General features: G+C 34.4%; 1 protein-coding gene and 1 long non-coding RNA gene across 19 annotated transcripts in view; one reads left to right on the top strand and one right to left on the bottom strand.

Annotated features, from left to right (window-relative positions):
* Nucleotides 1-25,243, bottom strand: part of LOC106506546 (uncharacterized) — a 1,093,182-nt gene that overhangs the window by 499,325 nt on the left and 568,614 nt on the right. The gene's annotated exons all lie outside the window — the stretch shown is intronic.
* LOC106507559 (uncharacterized) overlaps nucleotides 1-25,243 on the top strand; it is a 295,098-nt gene that overhangs the window by 268,846 nt on the left and 1,009 nt on the right. For 10 of the 16 annotated variants that reach the window (XR_002343114.2, XR_014839948.1, XR_014839940.1 and 7 more), the window contains one exon: nucleotides 24,390-24,486. Coding sequence is in view for 2 of the 16 variants with exons in the window: in XM_085016328.1 (XP_084872454.1) it covers nucleotides 12,637-12,764; nucleotides 24,390-24,484 (223 nt within the window). In the remaining 14 variants the exon portion in view is untranslated. Of the gene's footprint in view, nucleotides 1-12,636; nucleotides 12,765-22,496; nucleotides 22,542-24,195; nucleotides 24,487-25,243 lie in introns of those variants that run through there. The other 6 variants (XR_014839955.1, XM_085016328.1, XM_085016321.1 and 3 more) reach the window with 4 other exon arrangements.

The following is a 25,243-nucleotide window of genomic DNA, read 5'->3' on the forward strand; positions in this document are numbered from 1 at the left end:
TCTCCACTTTTGATCCCTAAACTTCCTACCTTATTGCTCATGCATTGGCTCTTCATAACTGTCTAGCTCCTGCACTGAAAACCCCACAACATTCATTTCTTGTAACAAATTCTTCTCTATCCTCACTCCCTGTATAATGGCATTTCTTCAAATTAATATATTTACTCACATTAAAAAATAAAATGTGGAGCCCATGACAGGTAGCATATAACCTCCATCCCTAGAGTCAACCCCTTATCCTCTTCTGAGAAAACAGAAAGTCCAGAGAAATTTTTTACATTAAAATTTCCCATAAATGTCAATTTATTTGGTGGGGGAGGACACTGGACTAGATACTAGGAAAATGATTAGAAATACAACTTATTTATTTATTTTGTCTTTTTGCCATTTCTTGGGCCGTTCCCGCAGCACATGCAGGTTCCCAGGCTAGCGGTCTAATCGGAGCTGTAGCCCCCGGCCTACGCCAGAGCCACAGCAACGCGGGATCCAAGCTGCATCTGCAACCTACACCACAGCTCACGACAATGCCAGATTGTTAACCCAATGAGCAAGGTCAGGGATCGAACCCGCAACCTCATGGTTCCTAGTCGGAATCGTTAACCACTGCGCCACGACCGGAACTCCAACTTATTTATTGATAATATATAAAATGAACTTTTCTTCTTGTAATTTACTTGGCCATTTTTAATACTGCCTTTCACTTCTTTGATGGAAGGAGGTCAGCATTATCAAGACAGAATGATGGTTATTCCATGCTCTCCTTTGCACTTACTCATAGACTACAAACTACTTAAGAGTAAGGTCAGTGTCTTCCTTATGTTTGTATCATTACCAGCTAGCACAATGCTGGGCATCTGTCAAGCCCCAATTAAATGTGAGTTGACTGATGGCTAGAAGAATTAATGAGTAAATGAATTTAAATAAATAACTGTTCATATTTGCAATACTGAAGTCTGAGCTTGGTGTTTCCAAAGATTGCAGAGTCTATCAAGACATGGATAAACAATGGTTGTCCAAGTATTGCCATTTCAGTAATTTATCTTAAAGATATATATATTTTATGTTTTATATCAAGGATATGTTTCTAATAAACTCTCTTTCACTCCCATGCACTTTTATTTACTACTGAGATAAATAAAAAGGCTAGAGTTGAAGCTTAGTGAGGAATGTCCAAGAGTGTGTTAGACACAGTCATCTTCTGTCCTGGTATTTCACAGTTAGCACTGAGAATCTCTGCCTAGGGGATGAGCTCTTAGAATAAAACAATCATTTATGCCAACAAATAAGTGATGGAATAATGACTTGGTGAGGCAGCTGACAGAATGAGAAGGGAGGAAAGAAGAGAGAGATGGGAGTCCCCAATTGTGGGTGCTAGAAATATTCCTGAGTCTCAGATTACATACCATTAGCTAAAAACCTTCCCTTCCATCCTGTAAGACTAATCAAAGCATTTGGAGACACTATTCTAAAGAATACAAAATGACAGGTCATGTAACTCTGGAATTCTCCTAATCCTGCTTTACTTTCTTTAGCTTGGTTAACTTTTACTCCTTGTTAGGTTGGATTGTGTTTGTTGCAAAAATACAGGTAGAAGATCTAACCATGAGTATTTCAGAAAATGATCTAATTGGGAAATAGGATATTTACAAAAGTAATCAAGAAAAATGAGACCATTAAGGTAAGCCTAATTCAGTATGACCAGTGCTTTCATAAAAAAGGGCAATTGGGTCCTAGACACACACAGAGGGAGGACAGTGTGAAGAGAGGAGGTCTGTGTGACTGAAGTGATACATTTACAAGGCAAGGAATGCCAGAAATTGTCTGCAAACAACAGAAGCTAGAAGAGGTAAGGAAGGATTTGCATGGCCCTGTTGACACCTTGATTTCAGACTTCTGGCCTCCAGACTGTGAATAATAAACTTCTGTTATTTTAAGCCATCTATTGTTTTTGGTACTTTGTTTCAGCAGCCTTAGGAAATGAATACATCCTAGTCCCACCTTAAATGTTGCGTCCTCTGGTAAATATTCTCTAACAACATTCCCCTCAGTAATACCCTCTAGGGCAGCATGCTTATATATGGCATGTAGCGGTCACTTAATAAATATGAATTACATGAATGATTAAAAATGGATAACTGGTTAGTTCTTAAAGAAGCTGGGAATCCTTGTGAAAAATATTTGTGTATTCCCAAAAGTTAGGGACTGTGTAGCACTTGAAGTAAAATTAAAAATTCTCTTAAACTATTGTTTAATAGTTCCTTTTTTTTTTTTTTTTCTTTTTTCTTTCCTTTTTTCTTGTTACTACACCCATGGCATGTGGAATTTCCCCAGGCCAGGTATCAAGACTGGGCCACAACAGGGACACAAGCCACAGCAATGATGACACCAGATCCTTAAACCAGTGAGCCACTGGGGAACTCGAATAGTTTCTTCTTATCAGCTATATTTTAATTAAAAATAGTAGTGATTATATTGCTTCATTCAGCACAAAGCCTAATTTTAAGAGGAGAGCATTTTTTGGGAAAGGTGTTTCAGGTTTTACTCTAAAACATCACAAGCAATTAAATCATAGAATTTGGCAAAGCTGTTGCCTGAAAACCAATATATTGATATATTATTCATATTTATTGTAGATATTAAGTGGAAATTCTAAAAATTTTATTTGAGTATTAAGTCTAAGTTAGTTTTCTAAATCATAATAAAATATTATTGTAGACCCACCAAACCCTTCCAGAAAAAGAAGGAAAATAGTCTCATACTGTGAAACCATATTAGAACTTGGATTTACTCAAGACTATCCCAATTTTTCTTATGAAGAATTGAGGAATAAAGAGCTTGAGACTTCAGGACAAGTCAATGGGAAACGCAGAGCCAGGGCATGAATTCTTTGAATCCAAAGCATTCAAGTTTTCCATTTCAATTTCTTTCCTTTTCTAAGGGTGCAATGCCTCATACACATTCTGTTTAGAAAGCTTGTGTTCTAAACACTGCATTTAATGAGGCAAACCAGTTATGCCATTCAAAATAAATCAGCAAACAAATTTATTTTTTTCTTTTTTCTTTTTAAGATTGCACCAGTGGCATTTCCCAGGCTAGGGGTTGAATTGGAGCTGCAGCTGCTGGCCTAGCAATGTGGATCCAAGTTGCAGCTTGCTGCAATGCCAGATCCTTAACCCACTGAGCAAGACCAGGGATTGAACCTGCATCCTCATGGACACTATGTCAGGTTTTTAACCTGCTAAGCCACAGTGGGAACTCCAACAAATTTATTTTTGAAGGAAAAGAAGCAATCATTAATTCCTAATATGTCTTGACTATGTCCACTTGTCTCTGTTTCTGGCCATCCCTGTGGTCAAAGATATCATTATTGCTCACCCTGCTTTCTAAACTAAACTTCCACCACCTGACCTGCCTACTCCTGCTTTTGTCCTCACCACGACCACCCTTCACCCCAAGCCCATTGAGATTTCACACAGCACAGTAGCTTTCCAAAATCTAAATTTGATCACCTAAATTTCTTAAAATCTTTAAAATCCTTCCTATTATTTTTGGAATAACAATCAAAATACTTAACCTGAGTTTCACAGCCTGAATGATTCCTCACCCCTCTCCACACACACTCTAAACTTGACCCTGAACAAATCTCCATTGATCCAGTCACAGGAATTTCTGAATTTCTCAAAATGGTGAGCTCAATCTTGCTGAGTCAGAGTGCAGAAGAATTTTCTTCTATCTGAAATGCTTATTTTTTGCCACCTAATTTCTTCCTGTGACTTATTTACCTAGTTAGTTTCCATTCATTTTTATATGGTCTTTCTTTTTGATAGTACAAATCACTTCCAATCATATTTGTATTGATATGGTCAGTTAGAATCTGTTACTGCCATGAGACTGTCATCTCCCTGAGAATAAGCACCAGGGTTGTTTTGTTCACTGATTAAACCCCCTAGCACCTTGCTGTGCCAGACTCTATAAGTATATATTGAATCAACAAAGGAAAAGGAAGACGGCATGAATTAATCAATAGTTTTCATAATGGCATTATTCTCAACCATTGTTCCTGAGGCCATTGCATGAAAATTACCAGATATCTGTAAATACAGATTCCTACTGACAGACTATCTAGGTGCAGGGCTTAATATCAAAGAAGTGATTCCAGTGTGCAGCTTGGTCTGTGGCATCGTTTAGCTAAGCAATATTTCCAACAGTAACCATATGTGAACTGTAAAAAACTCTGAATTCAATCTCTTTACAGAAGAATGAGTATGTATATAATTACCCATGCAATGTTTGTAAATATATGAAGAATTCCTAGACTTGGTTTCCATGTTGTAAAAATGTATAAAATAGGACTTGTTTACTTGGAGGGGACCACAAACTAGTAAATTAGATTTATAATCAGACAGATCACAATACATTAAAATATATTTTTAAATATATCAGGATGTGCCCTTAAGTCCTGATTAGAAAATATGAAGGCAAATCTATGGGATATTAAGACCCCAATTTGAATTGAGTCTTAGGGGATGAGTAGGAATAGAGGATAAGATAAAATAGTCAAAATTATGGAATCATGAAAGAGCACGGCTGATTCACATTATAAAGGGCATTGTAGGCCAAACCAAAGATGTTAGATGAAAAATTTAATCACTGTTGTAACATTTACAAAGACAACGACACTGCCTTTTAGGACCTTGGGATGAACAAATAGATCTCTTAGCTGATTTCATAAGCTTAGTTATTTTTCCTGCCAACTGTGAGACAAGTTACCATCAAAGTTGAAGAATATTATATTTGCCAACAAGAACATTTTTATTACTATGTATATGAAAGTGAAAGCTTCAGTCTTCTAAATTCTCTGTGTGAAGTGTCATGTTGGAATTTAAACTGGTATTTAAAGACATCTATACAAAACTATGCCCTGTGTTCATCAAAGTTGTAATATATTTTATTTTATATGGACAGCTCTCTAGCTATAGAAAATGCACATTTGATATCATTGACATGGAAATGTATCAAATTGTTAATTGAAAAAGTTCTTTCAACAATTTGATACATTTCTATGTCAACAATATCAAATGTGCATTTTCTATAGCTAGAGAGCAGTCCCTATGAAAAACATCCTATAAAAAAAGTTCTATAAACAACAAAATGGGCATCTTCTAATTCAATGATTCTCAGCCCTATCTAAACCTTAAACCACCTGGAAAGCTTTTTAATTAATTGCTAGTATGTACTCATTACTATATGTTTCCTGTTTTGATTTAGAGTTCTCTTATTAGCTTATGAAACTAATAATAAATAACAAAATCTATACTAACTATGACAGTCTGCTAACATCCGGGAGAGAGAAAGACATTTTCTGAAACCTAAGTTTACTCTAAAAGCACACCCCTTATTGTATATCCTCAGCTGACTAAAAGAAATGCTTAAGGCACCTTCATGATAGTTCTTATCTCCTCATTCTTATCTAGTTCTTATCTCCTAGGGAGAAATATTTGTGATTATTTTAAGGATTGCAAAGAAAACTATTTTGTACAGCACGTTTTACTTTTCCCAAATGACATTAATTGTTGGATTACCCTTCAACATTTTCCTTTTTCCTCATAGTTTTATACACACAAATGTCAGCATTCAGTAGTACAATGAAAAAATAAAGAAGAGTATTTTCTGAATGAGTCTATTTCCATACCATGAAGTTGAAGCTTGCCACAGATGAGAGGTTCTGCCTTTATGTGATGTGTGAGCAGATCACTGTGTGCTGGATTAATATCTACCCCTAAAGAGCAGAGTTTAAAGAAGCATTCCTACTCAACTGACCTGCATTCTAAAAGTGATTATAACTTATATTTAATCCTTTGAGTTTTATCTCCTTCTAAAATTGCAAGCAGTTCCTGTCTCTGACAGTGCTTGGGCATATTAATTAGAGAATTTAAAAACCATAGTTGTAATGAGAGATATATTTCATGGTGTAAAAAAAAAAGCATGGAATGAGTCAGGAAGTTTATTTAAATTCTAGGTGATAATCAATAGCCATATATTTCTGTATACTTCAGCTCTTGATTTTCCTCTTTTGCCTAATAGGAATAATAAGTTTTGCTTATTAACTTATAATTAAGTTATAACTTAATTCACAGTTATTGTTATAATACAGGATTCTATACATATACAGTTAATTAAATATCACAGTACCTTCAGACTCAATTCATTTGACATCCACTCATTCAGTAAATATTTTTGAAGATGTACTATGTGATTATATTTGGTGATTAAAATCCTGACTTTGAAGTCAGACCTTGCTACTTCCCTTGATTACATGACCTTTTGAAATTAATTTTCACTCTCTGATTCTCAGTTTCCTCATCAGAAAAGTAGAACCTGATTCTCACTTTTCTCATCAATAAAGTAGAAGGGGGATAGCCATAAGTATCTCAGTAAGTTCTGGGAGAATGTAATGGGACAACATGCATTATAGATAGCATTAGATGGGAAGTGAATAGTTACAGCATGGAAGGATGTTTAGGACTGAGTTAACAAGTCTGATACTTAGAAGGGCCTATTTGCAGAGATGGCTCTTGCTGGCTTGAGGAAAATTGGCTTTGAAACATTCTGTAAACTGATCAAGTCTCAGTACTGCTCTTTGTAGACTGTTAGAGCAATGTGATTTATGGTGAATGTGTTTTCTTTCTGGGAATCTTGCATTTTGGTAGCTGTGCTTAGGCAAAGTGTCTATGCGACCAGCCCCTAATAAAACCTTGGACTCTCAGTCTCAGACTTTCCTGTACAGCAGTAGTGAACATTTCACTGGTGGAGGAAGGTTTATCTTTGTAGTGCCTTTGAGGAGCCTGGAGAAAGCCAGTGGTGGGATTCCTTCAGACTCTGCCAAATGCATTTTTTCCCCTTGCTAATCCTACTGTGTATTTTTCTCTGTAATATTTCACAGTGGTGAGCAAAATAGCCTTTAAGTCCTCTGGGTTTTTCTAGCAAATCACAAGTGCGTGAATAGACCCCTGACCCAAGTGATAAAAATGATGGAATTTGTTAAATGACCTCCATCTATAGAAACATGATTAGAACATTGTTTGGGGAAAAGAAAGAGGAAGAGGTGGGGTTGCTTAAGCCCTGAGGCCTAGATGTCTGTGGAATCACCATATGTGAAACAGAAGTTGAGCTGTGATCTGTTATGAGAGGTAAAAGTTACCAATGAAACTGAAAAGTGCTAAATCTAATCCTAGGAGAATTAATTAAGTGGATTCCTTGGTTTCTTTTTGCTAATTAATTAAGTGGATTCCTTGGTTTCTTTAGCTAAGGTAGCAAAAGATAAAACAAGAGAAATAAGAGAAAGGGCCTAGAAATCCCAAAGATTATACTTTTTTAATGTGGAAGGAGAAACTTATATTTTCTTTTAGGCTGTACCTGCAGCAAGCAGAAATTCTCAGGCCAGGGTTCAGACTTGAGTCACAGCAGGAACTTGAGCCATAGCAGTGACAACACAGGATCTTTAACCCTCTGTGCCACCAGAGAACTCCAAAACTTGCATTTGCTGAAGGCCTCTATATTTACCAGAATTAAGTTAGTATTAATCTGAACCAGACTTGTGATGGATAAATATAATTTCCAGAGAAACCAGTGAGAAAAAAAAGAATTAAAATGATGTATTAGGTATCTATTTAAATGCATACATATTTAAATGTATACAGATTAGATATCTATTTAAATATATACATGCACACACATACCTTGTAAGAGATATAACTACTCTTCTAAGGCTTTGAAATTATGAAAATATTAATATAAAACTGAGATATGTAAATAAAGATAATTCAAATTAAAATTCAAATTTAATATACATATATAATATAAAATATATATTCAAAAACTTCAAATTTATATTACATTTAAATGAGAAATACATTTATATTTATTCATTATATATATCAATAAATAATTCGAAATTCTATTTAAAAACAATATTGTGATTTTATAACTTTAAAAGACCTTAGCAACAAATTGTTCATTTGTTGGACTGTTAGAGAACATGAGGATATTCATAATTTGCCTAAAATGAATTTGTCCCATTCCACTGCTTTTTCCAGAAAAATATGCACCTCTTGTTTCACAAAAACAGGTCCCTTAAAATGTGTATATATCTAATTTATTTTTGAAATATTTAATAGTTTTATGAAATTAATATTTCAGTATTAAAATTTTCCTTGCCTTTAGGCTTCTTGCCAAATGGTTTAAAATCTGCAAATACCTTCACTACTAAAAATCCATTTCAAATAATTTTGAAAATTTTTGTATTGAAAATAATAAAACTTTAATGTACTTGTTTTATAAAGTTCATATTTTGTAAATTAGAGTGAACTATCTGTATTTAGAAAAAAGCTAAACACTGGCTACAATTCATTAATAAATAACATTAATGTAGAACCCAACAAATTATCTTCAACAACTTACAGCATTTTTCATCTTTAAGACTTTTTGAGAAGATTAAGTAAATATAAATTGCTCTTTTGTGCTCTAGCTACATGAGCATTCACGACTTGACATTCATGAAGCAGGATAATCTGGGTGGGTGTGAGAGGAATGGTATATGTGTGAAGATGGACTCGGTCTCAAGACTCATAATGAAACACCATTCAGGATGTGACAATTTCCTCTCTTACAAATCATGCAATTTCCCATGTCATCCTTCAGGTGGATGACACTGCTCAGTTGGATTATCACTCATGCAGCTTCCTGCCAGAAAAAAAGATTGGTTCTTGAGAGTTGTAAAGTTCAAGAGGCTGAACAAAATATAAAGGAGGAAAAGAGGAGAGAGAAAGTTTTAGAGTGTTTGTGAAGCCCTCTTTAGGCTGCCTGGATATAGTGTGAGTGAGAACCTTCCTTTCACTGTGCCTCAAGGTGAAAGAGTACTTTCTGATGGTCACCAGAAAATGTGAGCATGGGTAGGGTGGAGGGCCGCTCAGCCACGATCTGATTGCTAGCTCTTTCGCTTGACTAGTTTTAATTTTTAACACTAATCAGAGATTATTGAAATATATTTGTATTAAACAGTTTAACAGGATTCATGCTGAAATCTTTAGAATCTGGTAATGTTTCAAAATACATCATAGACAAAGCCATGCATTGAGAGAAAATTTTGCTTTTACATACTTACATTAGAAAAGATTTAGTAATCTTACATCACTAACCTAAAATTCTCTATTAAAAATAAGAGTAAAAGGTAAAAATCAGAGATCCAGTTGTGGCTCAGTGGAAAATGAACCTGACTGGTGTCCATGAGGATGTGAATTCGATCCCTGGCCATGTTCAGTGGGTTAAGGATCTGGCATTTCCATGAGCTGTGCTGTAGGTCACAGACCCGGCTTGGATCTATCCTGTGTTGCTGTGGCTGTGGTGTAGGCCGGCAGCTGCAGCTCTGATTCGACCCCTAGCCTGGAAACTTCCATATATTGTGGGTGCAGGCCTAAAAAGACAACAACAACAAATAAATAAATAAATAAAATCACCAAAATCTATGTTAGATAAAAATATAAGGGTAAAATTAAACACTTATTAAGTTTTCCCAAACTTTGTATTCAAATGTATATGTTTTACTATGTAAGGTGTTACTATGTGAGTCAATAATGGGAACTTCCTCTCCTACATACCACGTAAATAAATGGAAGGGCATTGCTGAGAAAAAACTGAAGCTGCACTTTGAATTTTATGCCCAGGGTTGTGATTGACTCAAAATCCAAATTTTTTAGCAGCCACTGAAAACTTACTCTCCAAATTTAAAGATATTCCCGATTTTATTAGTTAAAGATAAACTTGCCACTAGCCCAGGCCTTAATGAAGATTATGAGCAACTCAAAGCCAGGCTTAATATTATGTTGATTTTTGCAAGCCAGCACAAATAAATTATTGCTTGACTAAAAGGATAAATGGAGGAATATATACATTAATAAATTAAAAGGAAGGACCATTCTTTAGGGAGTACAATTTTATTTCTTCCTGATTTGTATTCAGATGCTTTTAACAGAATTTTGAATTGTGAATCTTTCTCTGATTTCATTTCATTAGTTTCAAGTGATCTTAATGCCACTTTAAATATATGTACACCTACATACAGACATATGTTTCTAATAAGCATGCCCATAATTATTTCTCTGCATGCATTTGCACATTTCTGCTTGTATTAGATATTCAGATGAAAATGAAAAATTCAGAAATCACCAAATTTAACCATATGCTTGGATTTTCAAGAATGTTAAAATTTAGGACTTAACCCTTGGTCTAGAGCTCTCTATTTAGCAGCCTTGTCTCAGTCTACTGAACAAGTTCTTGCTGCACATTTAGGCCAACTGCAAGAGCATATTTGCATTGATACTGGTCTTTTACACTTGTTGCCTTCCAAATATCATAAAATTGGCCAGTACTGATAAGGAAAAAATAGTCCAATCATTTAAAATATGCATTCATGTGCTCCATTATGATGTTAACTTGGGAATTTTGTCAGCACTTTTGCTAAGGTTAATAGACCTGAGGCTTCCATATTCCTGGTTCCCAAAATAAATCTGTAGGTCAGATACAATCATTAAATGTAGTTTAATCACACTTCAAAAATCAAAAAGCTCTAAGTCTATATTTTTAAAAAACTTTGTGGCAAATGTGACTTCAACTGATGCATGGGTTTTGGTTTGAAAAGTTGTATATTCATATATTAAAACTATAAACCTGGAGTTCCCATTGTGGCTAAGCAGGTTAAGAAAAGGACACAGTGTCGTGAGGATGTGGGTTTGATCCCTGGCCTTGCTCAGTGGGTTAAGGATCCGGTGTTGCTATGGCTCTGGCATAGGTTTCACACGCAACTCCAATTTGGCCTCTCGCCTGAGAACTTCCATATGCCACAGGTGTGGCTCTAAAAATAAAAGAAAAAATAAAAAAATCTATGACTATGGATCATATAACAGCTTTTATATTGCTCACTGACTTCCAAGGAAAGATGCGTTTTGATAAACCTGGAAGCCTGACCATAGCTTTGAATTTCATGGGTCATTATGATAAACTTTTAAAAAATAAGATTTGGGGAGTTCCTATTGTGGCTCAGCAGAAATGAACCCGACTAGTATCCAAGAGGATGTGGGTTTGATCCCTGGCCTCGCTCAGTTCGTTAAAGATCCGGCGTTGCTGTAAGCCATGGTGTAGGTAGCAGATGGGGCTCAGATCCCACATTGCTGTGCTGTGGCGTAGGCTGGCTGCTGTAGCTCCGATTTGACTCCTAGCTTGGGAATGTCCATATGCCACACCTACAGCCCTAAAAAGCAAAAAAGGAAAAAAAAAAAAAAAAAAAAAAAAGCTGATGTTTTTGGATCACATAGACATAGCTTGAAATATAGTTATTGAGGCAAGCAGCAAGGTCATCAAAGACTTCAGCAGGCTGATTGGAGATATGTGGTTTTATTTCTCTAAGGGTGCAAGGGGAGAATCTGAAGCTAAGATTAGCTTTCTAGGAAACTAGGTAGTGGGCACCAAGTGGGAAAGGCCCTTTGCTTACAAGCTGGATTCCAACCTTACCGAAGGTCATCATGTCTAAGTTCAAATTCATCCAAGTCCCAACATCTTCATACTCAGATAATTTGGTGTCTAAGTCTTGCTCTGCTTAAACCATATGCATTAGGTATTTCTGACACATATAATAAGAAAATAGAATGGGAGGAAGATGAAAGAGTTTTCCTTGCTAGAGCTCTAAGCTATTCCATTTTCAGCAGCATAGAGCAGAAACTAGGAATGAGAGCAGCTGGATCCTTTCACTTCATCTAAAGGATGCACAGGAAACTTGATAGAGAATCACAATGGATCAATTGGCCAGAATTTTTTTTTTAACTTCCTTCTGCTTTTTTTTTTTCCTTATCAATAGTGTCTTAGAGATTTAGAGGGAACCAAGAGTAAAAGATCCATGTCAGTGCCAACATGAGTTCAGAGCTGGTCTAGGGACCTAGTTACAGAATGAAGAGCAAGATCTTATTCAGTTAACCTAGTTAAAGATACTAAATACCAAGTAACCATATGCTTCTCTTTCCACTATGTGATTTTCTTTGCCCCGTTAAAACCTGTATATTTATAGAATATATAATGTGACTTGTTAGGCCTATGTAAGCTTAAAATTACAAGCCAAGACATTTAGTCCCTTTAGTATCTTCTATAAATCATAATTCAGTTAATAAATGTACAATGTTAAACAAATCTACACAATCATATACGCAAATTTAATTTTGAATGAAACTACCATGACTTCATCATACATATACTTTCAAGCAAATGCTGACTTCTAAAAAGATCAGGCTTGGAATTAATTCTGCTCATATATACTTAAAATTTTTTTTTCAAAGAATTACCTATAGTATTATTTTAGAAACTTCAGGACTCTAGTGTCCTTACCTCATAGTTATTCTTACTTTAGTAATGATATTACTAAGTTTAATTATCTATTTATTATTAATTTTGATGAAAAATCATAAATTCCAATAAGATGGAGAAGTTGTCCTCATTAAGACTACACCTAAGAAGATCTTACAATCTTTAGGCATTTTCAAAGGTAGACCAACACCAATACTTTCATAATAATTTTGTTAATATTCTCCTTAGGAACCATCTAAATGCGATAAGAGATAATTCCTCAGCATTGCCACTCAGAGTGTCTCCTGCCACTGCTTTGGGAATTATTACCATGAAAAACAGAATCAGGATGCTCCCCACCAACTTCATAACAAAAGGTGGGGTCCTCACATGTCATTCATTGCAGTCTCCGGCCAGAAACTGTGGGAGTGGTCTTGCTGCGGGAACAGAGTCTGGACTCACACATCCCCATCCTTACTTGCAGCTTATCTCTGTCAGCTTAGGTTTTCCAGAATGCATTTGCTGATATAAGATACAGCCTATGCATAGTCACATTTGAGGTTTTTTTCCTTCAGAGCTTCAGATGAATCTATAGATGTACGTAAATTCAGGGGAAAGAAGATGCTTATCTAACTCTATGCATTAAGTGTATTTGAATCTTAGATCTAATTAAATTAATCCTGAAGCACGCACATACATTGCCATGAAAAACATAAGTTCTATGTGCAATGACATCAGAAGTGACTTTAAGGTGTTATATTGAGCTCATATGCTATGAAACATGCCAGTCACTATTCTAAGTGTTTTACACACATTACCTATAATACTTAGAACGACACTTTTTGAAAGATATCCAGGTGAGAAATCTAGGAAACAAAAATCTAAGTAACATACTCAACTTAAAGCTAATGAAGTAGCAGAACCAGGATTTAAAATTGAGCATCCCAGGTCTAGAATATGCACTTTTGGTCACTACACTATACTTATCACACATACACATATGTTTTTTACAATATAAAACATAATGAACAATGTAGTAGGCATTTTGCGGCTTAAAAAATAATGGCAGCTCTATATCTTCCAGGAAACGTGGTAGGATTGCCTTTTCATGTACCTTTGTAAGTGTTTGGAACTTCCATGTAGTTTTGGTAAATAAGTTCTGGTAAATAAGTAAATAAATTCAGTATATCAATTTTCGGGCCCCATATTTAATTGCCTTTGTAAGACCCTTGACACAGAGAGGAAAACATCCAAGATGGTGGATACCCCCTTTTGTCTATATTTCTTAGTAATTAAAGAGTAAATGTTCTTCTCAATCTGAGGAAATATAATTGTATGAAAATCAAAATTCTATTGCTTTATGGCATACAAATTTGAGGATTGCTTGTTAAAAAGAGTAAAATCGAAATACATGTCGGGTTTCTCATATGAATATATAAAAATGTAAATAAGACATGCTAAGCAGTATATTTAATAATTATCTAAAACTTTCATCAGAGCTAAAAGATATTTTTGAAAATATATACTTTTATATTCATTATATGATTTCATATATCTCTGTATTCTGCTAGCAAATGATTTCTTGCTTCCATTCCTTTGTTGAAGTAGATTAAAATGTATAATGGCAAAAGGTTAAGAACATAAAATAGGTAAATGGTTTATTATCAAAAAAATAGCTCACTTAAAACACAGGGGAGGGGGAGGGAGTGGGAGGCATCCGGAGCTTGGGCTTATCAGACACAACTTAGAATAGATTTACAAGGAGATCCTGCTGAATAGCATTGAGAACTATGTCTAGATACTCATGTTGCAACAGAAGAAAGGGTGGGGCAAAAATGTAATTGTAATGTATACATGTAAGGATAACCTGACCCCCTTGCTGTACAGTGGGAAAATAAAAAAAATTATAAAAAACAAACAAACAAAAAACCACAGTAAGATTGCTGGACTGTAATGATTTAACTTAATCCATCAACAAGTATGTATTAGCTAGCCACCTGATATAAGCTCATTACTGGTAATCTAGGAATTAGGACAGAAAAATAGCCAGATAGCCATAAGATTTTTCAAATCATAGTTTATAAGTAAAGATTAGATATGATGCGTCAAAGACTGGAATAACCATTTCTGGAGCCAAGAAATCTATCACTAATAATTCAATATGTCATTGTCTTTTGAAATCTTACACATATGTATATATGTGTAATTGTCTTCTACACATATATACATATAACTTAAAACCAATAGATACATTGGCTTTATATAAAAAGTATATAATATACATATATATTCTTTTTATGGACACACTTGAGGCATATGGAAATTCCTGGCTAGGGGTTGAATTGGAGCTACAGCTGCAGGCCTACACCACAGCCACATCAATGCCAGATCCAAGCTCCATATGGATGGACATATACCACAGCCTGTGGCAATGCCAGATCTTTGACCCACTGAGTAAGGCCAGGGATCCAACCTGCATCCCCAAGGACACTCTGTGGGGTTCTTAACTCGCTGGAACCAGGAACTCCGGTTTTAAGTAATTTAAAATGCAGTATGTAGTTTTTTAATTTAAAAATTTTAGTTCCATATAAATAATAGAACAGATAATTTTTCTATAATGAAGTAAAAAAAGATAGATTTTTCCACCTAGAATACTATAGTTCACAATGTCTATATACTATCCTTAGGAATGGATAATTAGAAACATGTCAACATTTCTTTGGCTATTTAAATATTTATTTCATGGGGAAACATTTATGCAAAGTTTTTAAAAATACTGTTGAAAAAGATAAATTTCCTCATTACATACAATTTATGTAAAGTCATATATCTCACCTTCTGAAGGTATCTGTCAGTTAATAGTTTTTATGGACAGAGATTATTCAAGTCATGTCACTGCTAAAATTCTGGACAACATATTCATCCAAACGAGATAATAAGTTTAGTTTTTCAAGGAAAACTGTTGGCAAATAAACATGATATTTCTCAGGCTTTCCAACCTCACATGAAAAACAATTACTGTGTTTGTTGTGCAAATAACGCCTCTGCAATTTTCCTACAGCTCTGTTGTCATTTAGAAGTTACAGCTTTATGTGTTGCTACCAAAGCCATTTCCTTAAATTCTTTTGTAACATTTACTTTTATAGGCAAAGAAATATATTCTACTTTTTACTTTTTTAAAGAGAAACATATGGTAACCAGAATAAAGCTAATGAAGCTAGAATTAGTAGAATTAAAGAGGAGAGAAAGTAGATTTGAACTAAGTTATGAAAGTGAATATTGAGCATCGCTTATTAGTGGAAATTAGAATTACATAAATGTTTTTATTATTAGGTAACATGATGAAAAGGAAATGATATAGGAACAATTTTAAGTTGTAGTTTGAGAGAGATGAAATATCTTCCCAAATCATCTTTTTTGGAAAACTGTAATTTTATTCTTTGTTAATAGTAAGTGGAAAATATCATTTCCCCTATTGTTCTTTGATTACTCTGATTTTTCTTTTTTTTTTTTACAAAGTCACTATAGTGAAAAAGAGGCAGAAAATTATGTTAAAAGGTAAAATGAGGTATATTAAAATTTTTACCAGTTTATTGGAGCATATATGGCAGCATCAAACCATCAGTGAAGGAGTATCCCACTTAAAGGATTTAGGGGCAGGGTTTTTACAGAGCAGACACTGAGGCGGAGCAAAGCAATTATCTGACAGATTGGAGCTTAAGCAGTTGCCTTATTTGGGAAAGTCTAGTTGGTTATTTATGACTGGCTGTTCTTCAGTCTCACTTTTTTACATTTGAGTACATGGACTCTGGCTCAGGTTTTGGTTTGCTCTTGGGCTACCAAGCATTAGAGGTAAGTCTAATGGCCTTCTTGCTTTATTACTGTAAAAATTGATAACTTGAATTGTGAATAGAGGACTTAAGACAAAAAACAGGAGGGAAAAAATAATTTCATTATCCATCCTCTTCCCCAATCCTGAAGAAATATTTTGAAAATTTTATAGTGTGTTTATCCACTTCACTTGTATTCTCATACATTCAAAAAATATTGGGGAAGTACTTACATATCAAATATTAGAATATAAAATTAACCAGTTGGAAGAGCCAAAGTGTGTTGTGCTCCAACTGAGCTAGCCCCTTCCTGAGATAAAAGGAAGGACACACACTTTCTGCCCTAGAGGAGCATCCCAGAGATAAAACACCCAAATACCCAAATACGATGATGAATCAGTGACTACAATGTAGCCAACAGCACATCTTGTAATTCTAGCAGGCTTATTCTTTTGGGTCATTCTGACACTGTTTCAGTCTAATACTCAAAATCATATTATGATGATTAAAAGAATTAGCTTTAGATTCACCCAGACCTGTATTTAAGAACCAATGATACCATTTTCTGTATATGTAAACTTGGACAAGTTACTGACTTTAATTTTTATTGCCTCATCTATAAAATGGAGATAATGGTACTAGTCACCACACTGGAGCTTTGAAGAATAAAATACAATAATTGTAAAAATTTTACATAGTAAATATTCAAATAATTATTAATCTCTGTTGTCATAATTAATAATAGAAGGACTCTTTCCCTTACTGACAGAATTCATTCCAGTCCAGATGAGCCTACACTGTGTATGAGGAGAAATACATATATGAATATTGGACCACCAGAAAGTGCATAATGGTTTAGTTATCTATGCTTAAGTCAACAATAGCTCTTCAGGGAACAATTAATTACCAATTTTCAGGTTTTTTTTTCTTTTTAGGGCCGCACCCATGGCATGTGGAAGTTCCCAGGATACGGTTAGAATCAGAGCTAGAGTTGCCAGCCTATGACATAGCCGCAGCAATGTGGGCTCTGAGCTACGTCTATGACCTACACCATAGTTCATGGCAACGCCAGATCCTTAACCCACTGAGCAAGGCCAGGGATTGAATCCATATCCTCATGGTTCCTAGTCGGGTTCGTTAACCACTGAGCCACGAAGGAAACTCCCAATTTTCAGTTTTCTTGTTATCTCCAGAGATATGCTCTCACTTAGCCAATAGTGGCCAACCCATTAAATATATGGTAACTGCAAATCCAAGATTTCCTTCTATTTGCATCATTTTTTTCCCCTGCCTTTTATACTGGGGCTTATTTTTAATAAGGAAAAAATCAGTTTGAGATAGTCTTAGTCACGTTTATTCCATTTGCATTTGCTCATGTTAAATTCTTCATAATGTCCTACCTAGTATGTCTGGGGCATCTAATCCATAGGCCAGTTACTTTATGAAGCAATGTATAGTTGGATGTTTATTTATACTATATTTTCTTTTTATCAGTGAAACAGCACATTAGAGATAAAAAAATAACACATTAGGAGAAAAGAACAGAGATTTTGGCTATTCTTATTATCTTTAAAATATTTCATCTTTGAATCTTTCTGAAAAAAAAAAGTGTGCCAAATACTTAGCTTTAAAGTTATTAGATATATAAAAAAATTAGCATTAGAAAAGTGCTTTCAATGGATATAAATGGGCAAAATGTAGATGATCTAAGATTTGGGGATTAAATTCAAATATTTACTTATTTGCAAAATTATAGTAGTAGTTTCTTTCAATTTAAACAGTTCCACAGAAAAGAAACTCATGAACTTGGAGAACAGACTTGTTGTTTACAAGGAGGTGAGAGAATGAGTGGGGTGGACTGGGAATCTGGGGTTAATAAATGCAAACTATTGCCTTTGGAATGGATAAGCAATGTGATCCTGCTGGATAGCACTGGAAACTATATCTAGTCACTTATGATGGAGCATGATGGAGGATAATGTGAGAAAAAGAATGTTTAAATGTATGTGTGACTCGGTCACTTTGCTGTATAGTAGAAAATTGACAGAACCTGTAAACCAACTATAATGGAATACATAAAAATTATTTAAAAATATATAAATAAATATTTTTAAAAGTATATCGATCTTTAATATTAACAAAAGTTTTTAGATTCACAAAATTTTAGAGCTGACCTAAAAGTAACTTCAGTGGCAATCTAATTTAGCCCCTTCATTTTACAATAAAATAGGTGAACCTGAGATTTATGAGAGATGCCCAAGGTCACACAATCAGTTTGAGGCAGAGCCTGAGCTGTAATCTAGATCACCTGATTTCTAATTCGGTGATTCTCAAAATGAGAGGACAGAGATGGATGCTCTGAATGTTTCAGAAAGCCCAGTGATTCCAAGATAGTTTTGAGGTTCTCAGCCATCAATCTCACTTATTGTCAAAGTTTTCAGGAGAGCTAGTATTATAGAAGCAGCCTTTATACTCAGAAATGCCAACTGTAACCACAATTGCCTTATAGAAGGAACGGAAATAAAGAGCACCCCCTACATAATGCAGCCATTATCCAAGATTATTCAATATACTTGCAATGTTATCAGTATATTTCATCAGTTACCAGAAAAGCCTGAAAATTAAGTGAATTAAGTTTTCTGTTGGTCATAGTATTCATCATTGTTTCCTCTTGAGATATTTACCTGAAAGAGTCCAAGCTATCAATATAAGAGAGAGAGGCATTACCTAATTAGATTTTTTTTTTTTTTTAATGGCCAAACCTACGGCATATGGAAGTTCCCAGACTAGGGGTCAAATCAGAGCTGTAGCTGCCAGCCTGCACCACAGACACAGCAACTTGGGATCCAAGCCAAGTCTGCAACCTACACCACAGCTCGTGGCAAAGCCAGACCAGGGATCAATCATGCATCCGCATGGATCCTAGTCATCCTAGTCAGGTTGGTTACTGCTGAGCCACTATGGGAACTCCACCTAATTAGAATTTGATCACTCATAAAATCAAACACTATAATAATTTTCTCCGTCTTTACCAGATGTGAGCTGGAAATGTTTACTTTTTATATGTGTTATTTCAGAAAGTGAAAATTCAAGCATTTGCTTTCTTTTTTCATGCAATTATTTATTATTATTCTTTCTGAAGAGCTATTTGGGGTTCATATACGGCTTTATAAAGAATATGTATTGGAAATTCTCACTTTTAATTAAAGTTAATAGTTAAAATACAATTTTTCATCAGCCAAATACTATGTTTTTGTAATCCTCATTGTGCAATACAATACTACATCAATTTAAATATATTTATAAAATACCAATAATTTAAAAACAAGTATTTTCCTGTCTTGTAGTGTTTGTGGAGGAAGAATATGATACCTAGAGTACTCATCTCCCCAAATTCTTCATATCAATCCCTCTGGGTTGATTATATACATAGATACTTACGTGCATGCATACATTCATACATAGGCTTCCTTTTTTCTACAATTATTAGACTATTTTTAAAAAATTGTTCTTAAAACTGTCCCCTGATGTCAAGGCAGGGAAGGGAATAGCAGCAATAAATGAAAACTGATTTTCAGTAGAGTGGTCAAACTTGATGTAAAATGGTAACAGGGAAATGAAGAATGGCCCCAGTTGAACAGAATGAATGAAACAAAAAGATAACAGCTCAGAAAGTAATCATAGATAATTTGTAGCTCAGAAAAAAAGCCTACTCAAGATCTCACAGAATCTCACTAGTACAATTCAGGACAAATGAATGTCAGTCCTTTTTCATGTTTCTGTTGATAGGAAACCTTATTTAAAATGTTTATTTCTAACATTTATCAATCTCTGTTATAAGGAAATGTGTTATTATTAACCCAAAGCACATGAATTTATGTTATTTTCTCCCTTTTTGGCATTAAGTGAAAATCTAATCATATTACTGAGGTGGAAACAGGTAATTTTTTTCCTTTGTCTAACTTGCCTTAAAGAAAACTTTATTAATCCTTATTTGTCTCAAACCCTCTAAGTACAAGCATCTTTGTGGAAGATGCTTTTTACTTATTATAATTAAGCAACTTTTACTAAAACTTATGACATCCAATGATATTTTTATCCCAATTAAAATGCTATGTCTTCCAATAAAGCAAATATTTAGGTAAGAGCCTATTTGATTGCTGGGAATAACTGGAGAGCTTTATCTTGGTTCATTCCTTTATTGCTTTATATAAAAAATGTTTACTGAGGGTATACTATACACAGAACACTGGAAAAATATAGAATTTGAAAATATAAGTGTGTTTCTTTGGTTAATAAGCTAATATGTTAGGAAAGTAATTAAAATATATTCACAAAAGAGGAGCAGAAGGTGATTACAGCAGGGAAAGTAGCTCTTCTTGAGATAACCAATGAACATTTTAAATACAGTGGAAGGTTAGAATTTCAAAAAGTGAAGACATAGCTTCCAGGGATATTAGGAAAAATGTATAAAGTTAGCCATATAGACAGAATGATTAATGTTTATATAGAAAATGATGGGGACATAGGTTATAAAAAATGAATTATTCTGTTAGTTTTCTGTAAAAACATTAAAGGGTCTTCATTGACCATGATCTGTCTACATGTGATTGCTTTATTTTTTGTTCAATTAGCTTGTTCTTGATGAATTTTTACCATGAATTCACATATTTTCTTCAATTTCTGAAAAATGTCAAACATTTCTGACTATTTCTTTCCCTAAGTTTTTTAAATAATTGCTTCCCTTGAAAATTCCTTATAAATAAAATTGATGCTTCTCAATCCGTTCTTCGCCTTTCAACTTTTAATAGTTTTCATCTCTTCATTCCTTTCTGATGTGTTCTGTGGTACATCTTAATTTCTAAATTTTAGTAATTTTCTCCTTGGGATTATTTGCTAGTCTTCTATTTATTTCCTAAATTGATTTTTTTCAGAATATAGCTTTCGTTTTCAAGCTTTCCAAGAAGAAAAGATTGTGTGTGCTTTGTCTGTATTGCCTTGACCTCTCACGGAAGTTAAAATAAATTGTAACTTTGCTCTAGAGTACTACCATTCCTAGTTGGTCATTTTAGATGTTATAAAAGTCACCTGGTTTGTCAGGTTACTATGAATCAATGCCCTGTCTTCTGATTTGTCACCAAATACCTTCCCTTCATATATTGATGAGCTATGATATTTGTTTAAATTTATGAAAAACATAGCAACACATAATACGTGGAGTATATTAAGTTAATCAGCATATCCTTATCATGTTGAGGTTCCCTTTTTTGTCTCTTAACCATTTTTAAAGGCTCACATTTTAATATTATGTGTATACTTTTATTAAGTTTATGCAGAACATCAAGTTGGAAAAGAAAAATGTTGAGACATCTGAACAAAGATCTCTAATTTTCCAAAAATATTTTAAAATCATATAATAGACACTGAACTTACAAGCAGAGTTAAAAGAAAATGGCATTCTATAAAACTTGCTTCAGTACAATCATATTCAGTGACTCATACCGTTATGCCTTCTAACCTCTGGTCTTAAAAGCAAGCCCTTAGAAGGTCATTGCAACCTTAAATGATGTTGATTTTCTTGAGATTATGCTGTAACTTGACAGGAGTCATAAAAAGGCCACATTGTAAATGATATATCTTGGTTACTCATGTCCTTTCTGCTGGCACTCAAACAACTCTTGTCAAAGCTCTTAGACCAGATAATGCTTTCATACTCCCTGATAGAATAATCTGAAAATGCTACCTGGAGTGTTAGCAAAGTCCCCAAATTGTTTTTCTGTAGATAGATCATGTATTGAAAAGAGGAAAAAAGTATAGAAAGGCTTATTTTATGCTCTTTTGGTAATACAGTGTACATATACACACAGACGTAAAAGTTAAGACATTTTAACCTCATGACCTTTTTTTTTTGGGGGGGTTCTTTGTTTGCTTGTTTTTACTCATGTAATTTAAACTAATGTAAGTACCTCAGAAAATGTGATTCTGGTTTTCTTCCTGAGAATTAAGCTAAAAAGGGATGGGGGGATAGAGTTTGAGGAAGATTAAGATTTTTCTAATCCATAGAATACATTTAAAACCCTGACATATATATGTGTATATATATTAGTGGGTTAGGTTAAAGATCAGTCCTTATTCTTGATATATTTTGAACTAATTTTTCATAGATTTTACCATTTATATCCAATCTCTAAGAAGTGAAATGATCAGAAAGAATTACTAATATTTAAATAAATGATTCTTAAAATTCTCTTATTATTAAAAAATCCTTATTTTCTAAAGTGACAGAATGGACAGATGTTTGAGAGATTTCTCATAATATCAAAGGTAAGAGTTTATGTTATGCAGCACTACTAATTTTTATAATGTCTTTAGCTTTAAGAGTGTAAAATCTTTGATGACAGTAATATTCATTCCTTTTGTGTAAGGGCCAGGTGGAACTGGTGCAAAATAAATGCTATTTGATGAATTCGATGAGGGAAATAAGCTTCCAGTTTACGCCACTGTTCAAACATGGTTAAAGGTGTTTCATACTAATATGATTATTTAAAAAAACATAAAGGCACATATCACTATCATTTTAAGAGAGAGTTAAGAAAACAGTAATAAAATTAACTGCCACTGAACAGATACAAGCTGAGCTTTTCAGAAGGAAATAATTAATTCATAGAACTCTTACATTTTAAAAGTACTTACTACAAAACTGCATGTTATAGGAATATAAAACAGTAATATTAACATTTTATAGACAAATGAGTCTATAAGGAACTTTAGATAACTTCTAGCCCTGTTTCAAGCACCTGGAAGATCTATCTTTAATTTGAACTGGCACATAAATTGAACATTGCTGAGAGGTCAAATTACATTTTGGTGAAGAGGGAAGGAGTGATGAATAATAATAATGATTGTACTTTACATTTATATAGCAATATATGCCATTTAATCTCCTTTTACATCCATAGCTCTAGAGCAGAATGTAAAGATTTCATAATATCAAAATTATGATCAAGCTTTATCTTCCATCTATCTACACCGTGCAACTTACATGATTTGCATACTGAATATACTTGCCCCCTGGAAATGCCAGGAATTCTCAATACTCAGATTAGTTCACAACCCAAAAATCAGACCTACAATTGTAGACAGAACATCTCTGTAACTAAATCTAATTTCTCAAGGTAAGTGTGATCTTCTACTTGAAGTAGTAAGACATATTTGTATTGATTTTTATAATGATGGGAAACCAAAGCAAAGGCCATTCAAAACTTAACATCAGATGTATTCCCTAATGTAGCCCAAATGTATATATGATAATATAAAGATAATATTTTGAGGTATTTCTCTGAAGGTAAAAATAGAGCAGCAATTTTGCTGATGCCTCTTTGTTTCTGCTACTGTCAATACTCAAGCAATGTCTGCATAGTTACTGCTCTGGATGCTGTGTTAAAAATTCCAGAAAAGTTAGTTCCCACCATGGAACAGTGGGTTAAGAATCTGACTGCACCAGCTGTGGATATGCAGGTTCAATCCCCAGCCTGGTGCAATGGATTAAAGGATCCAACCCCACAGCATAGGTCACAGCTGTGGCTCAGATTAAATCCCTGGTCTGGCAACTTCTGTATGCCACAGTTGTGGCCATAAAAAAACCCCAAAATTCCAGAAAAGAACAGGATGGGAATTGGAAAGAAAGATAGTTACACAGTACTCACCAATTTAAAAAATTATGTTATTCCAGTAATTTTACTTTGCTAATAGGTATAAAATCATTCCATAGCCATCACTCTGTATAATGTTTCATGATCGCTAATAAAATATTCACTATTTTGTTCAAACTTCTTTTATGAATAACATAGAGCACCTGGATACAAGTGTATTACACAAATTCCAAGCCTTCAAGAAATTATTTTCAATATTGTCATTACAAATAACATTGTCACTTTTAATATATTTCATATAAAATATTTTCTTCATCAATTTCCAGGGTATTCGAGGATCCGAAACAATGTGGTCTAAGAAAATTTTGTAAAAATAGAAGACTAAGAGTAAAAGCAGCATCCTCCATAAAATGTGAACTGCTACTACAAATGTTACTGAATTGGATGACATACCTTTTGGGAAATAAGTGACTACAGAAATGCGTCAATTTGTATAACTTCTATTTTTTTTTTTTTTCAGACAAATCAGACCATGCAAAATTATTCTTGGAGGTGGGGAGAGTGGCAGAGAGGATGGTCTGCCAAGTTGTTGAGGGCACTTGTGGCCAAGGATAATGGTAACTGTCTATTAAGTCTCTTTATATATCCTCCAAAAACAGTCTAAAACTGCCAGCACTATTAAAATAATACAACCCCCCCATGACATCCTTAGCATAACTAGAAGCCAATCACACTTAAAACTATACATCAAGTGTAAGTGCTCAAATAAGCAAACCAACAGCAAAACCCAGTAAGGTCCCTTTCATGATACTTTAGCACACCTTTACCTTTCGCAGGACAGAGACTACCCTTTCTAGGGAGATTTGGGGTCCTCATAGGAGGATATCTCTACAAAGAACACCCAGTCAGGGAAGCCTTTTTGTCTCCACAGGCTGAGACTCCTCCCCTAGTGGGAGACACCAAGGCAAGCAGGTAGTAAAGGCACTAGCAGTTTCTTCATTACTCAGGGTCTGAGTCCACTCCCCCACTGGGAGCCACTCTGTGACTCCTGGAAAGCCTCTCCTGTCCCCTCAGGCAATGCCAGCAGAAACGAGTGCAAGCAACAATAGCATCATATAAATAAATGAGCAGGCCAAAATAATACTTCAAATGTCTGAAAATTAAACTGTATTTGGAACCACAATCCACAATAGAAGTCAAGGACCTCATGCTAAACCTAACCACGGGACTTCTCACTAAAATAAAAGAGGTGATGTTGACACAGAGCCTCTTGACATAAAAGACAGAATATTAAGGATGAAAAATTGCTTTAATGCAAGAAAATCACAACTTTAATGAGGAAAGGCAATCAACTGACACCAATACCAAGCCGAA

This window comes from Sus scrofa, chromosome 1, assembly GCF_054392235.1.
Source record: "Sus scrofa isolate SSC_HxYL_T2T_F1_AM1 chromosome 1, Sscrofa_HxYL_maternal_Yorkshire_Landrace_v2.0, whole genome shotgun sequence".
In the NCBI taxonomy this organism is placed as follows: Eukaryota; Metazoa; Chordata; class Mammalia; order Artiodactyla; family Suidae; genus Sus; species Sus scrofa.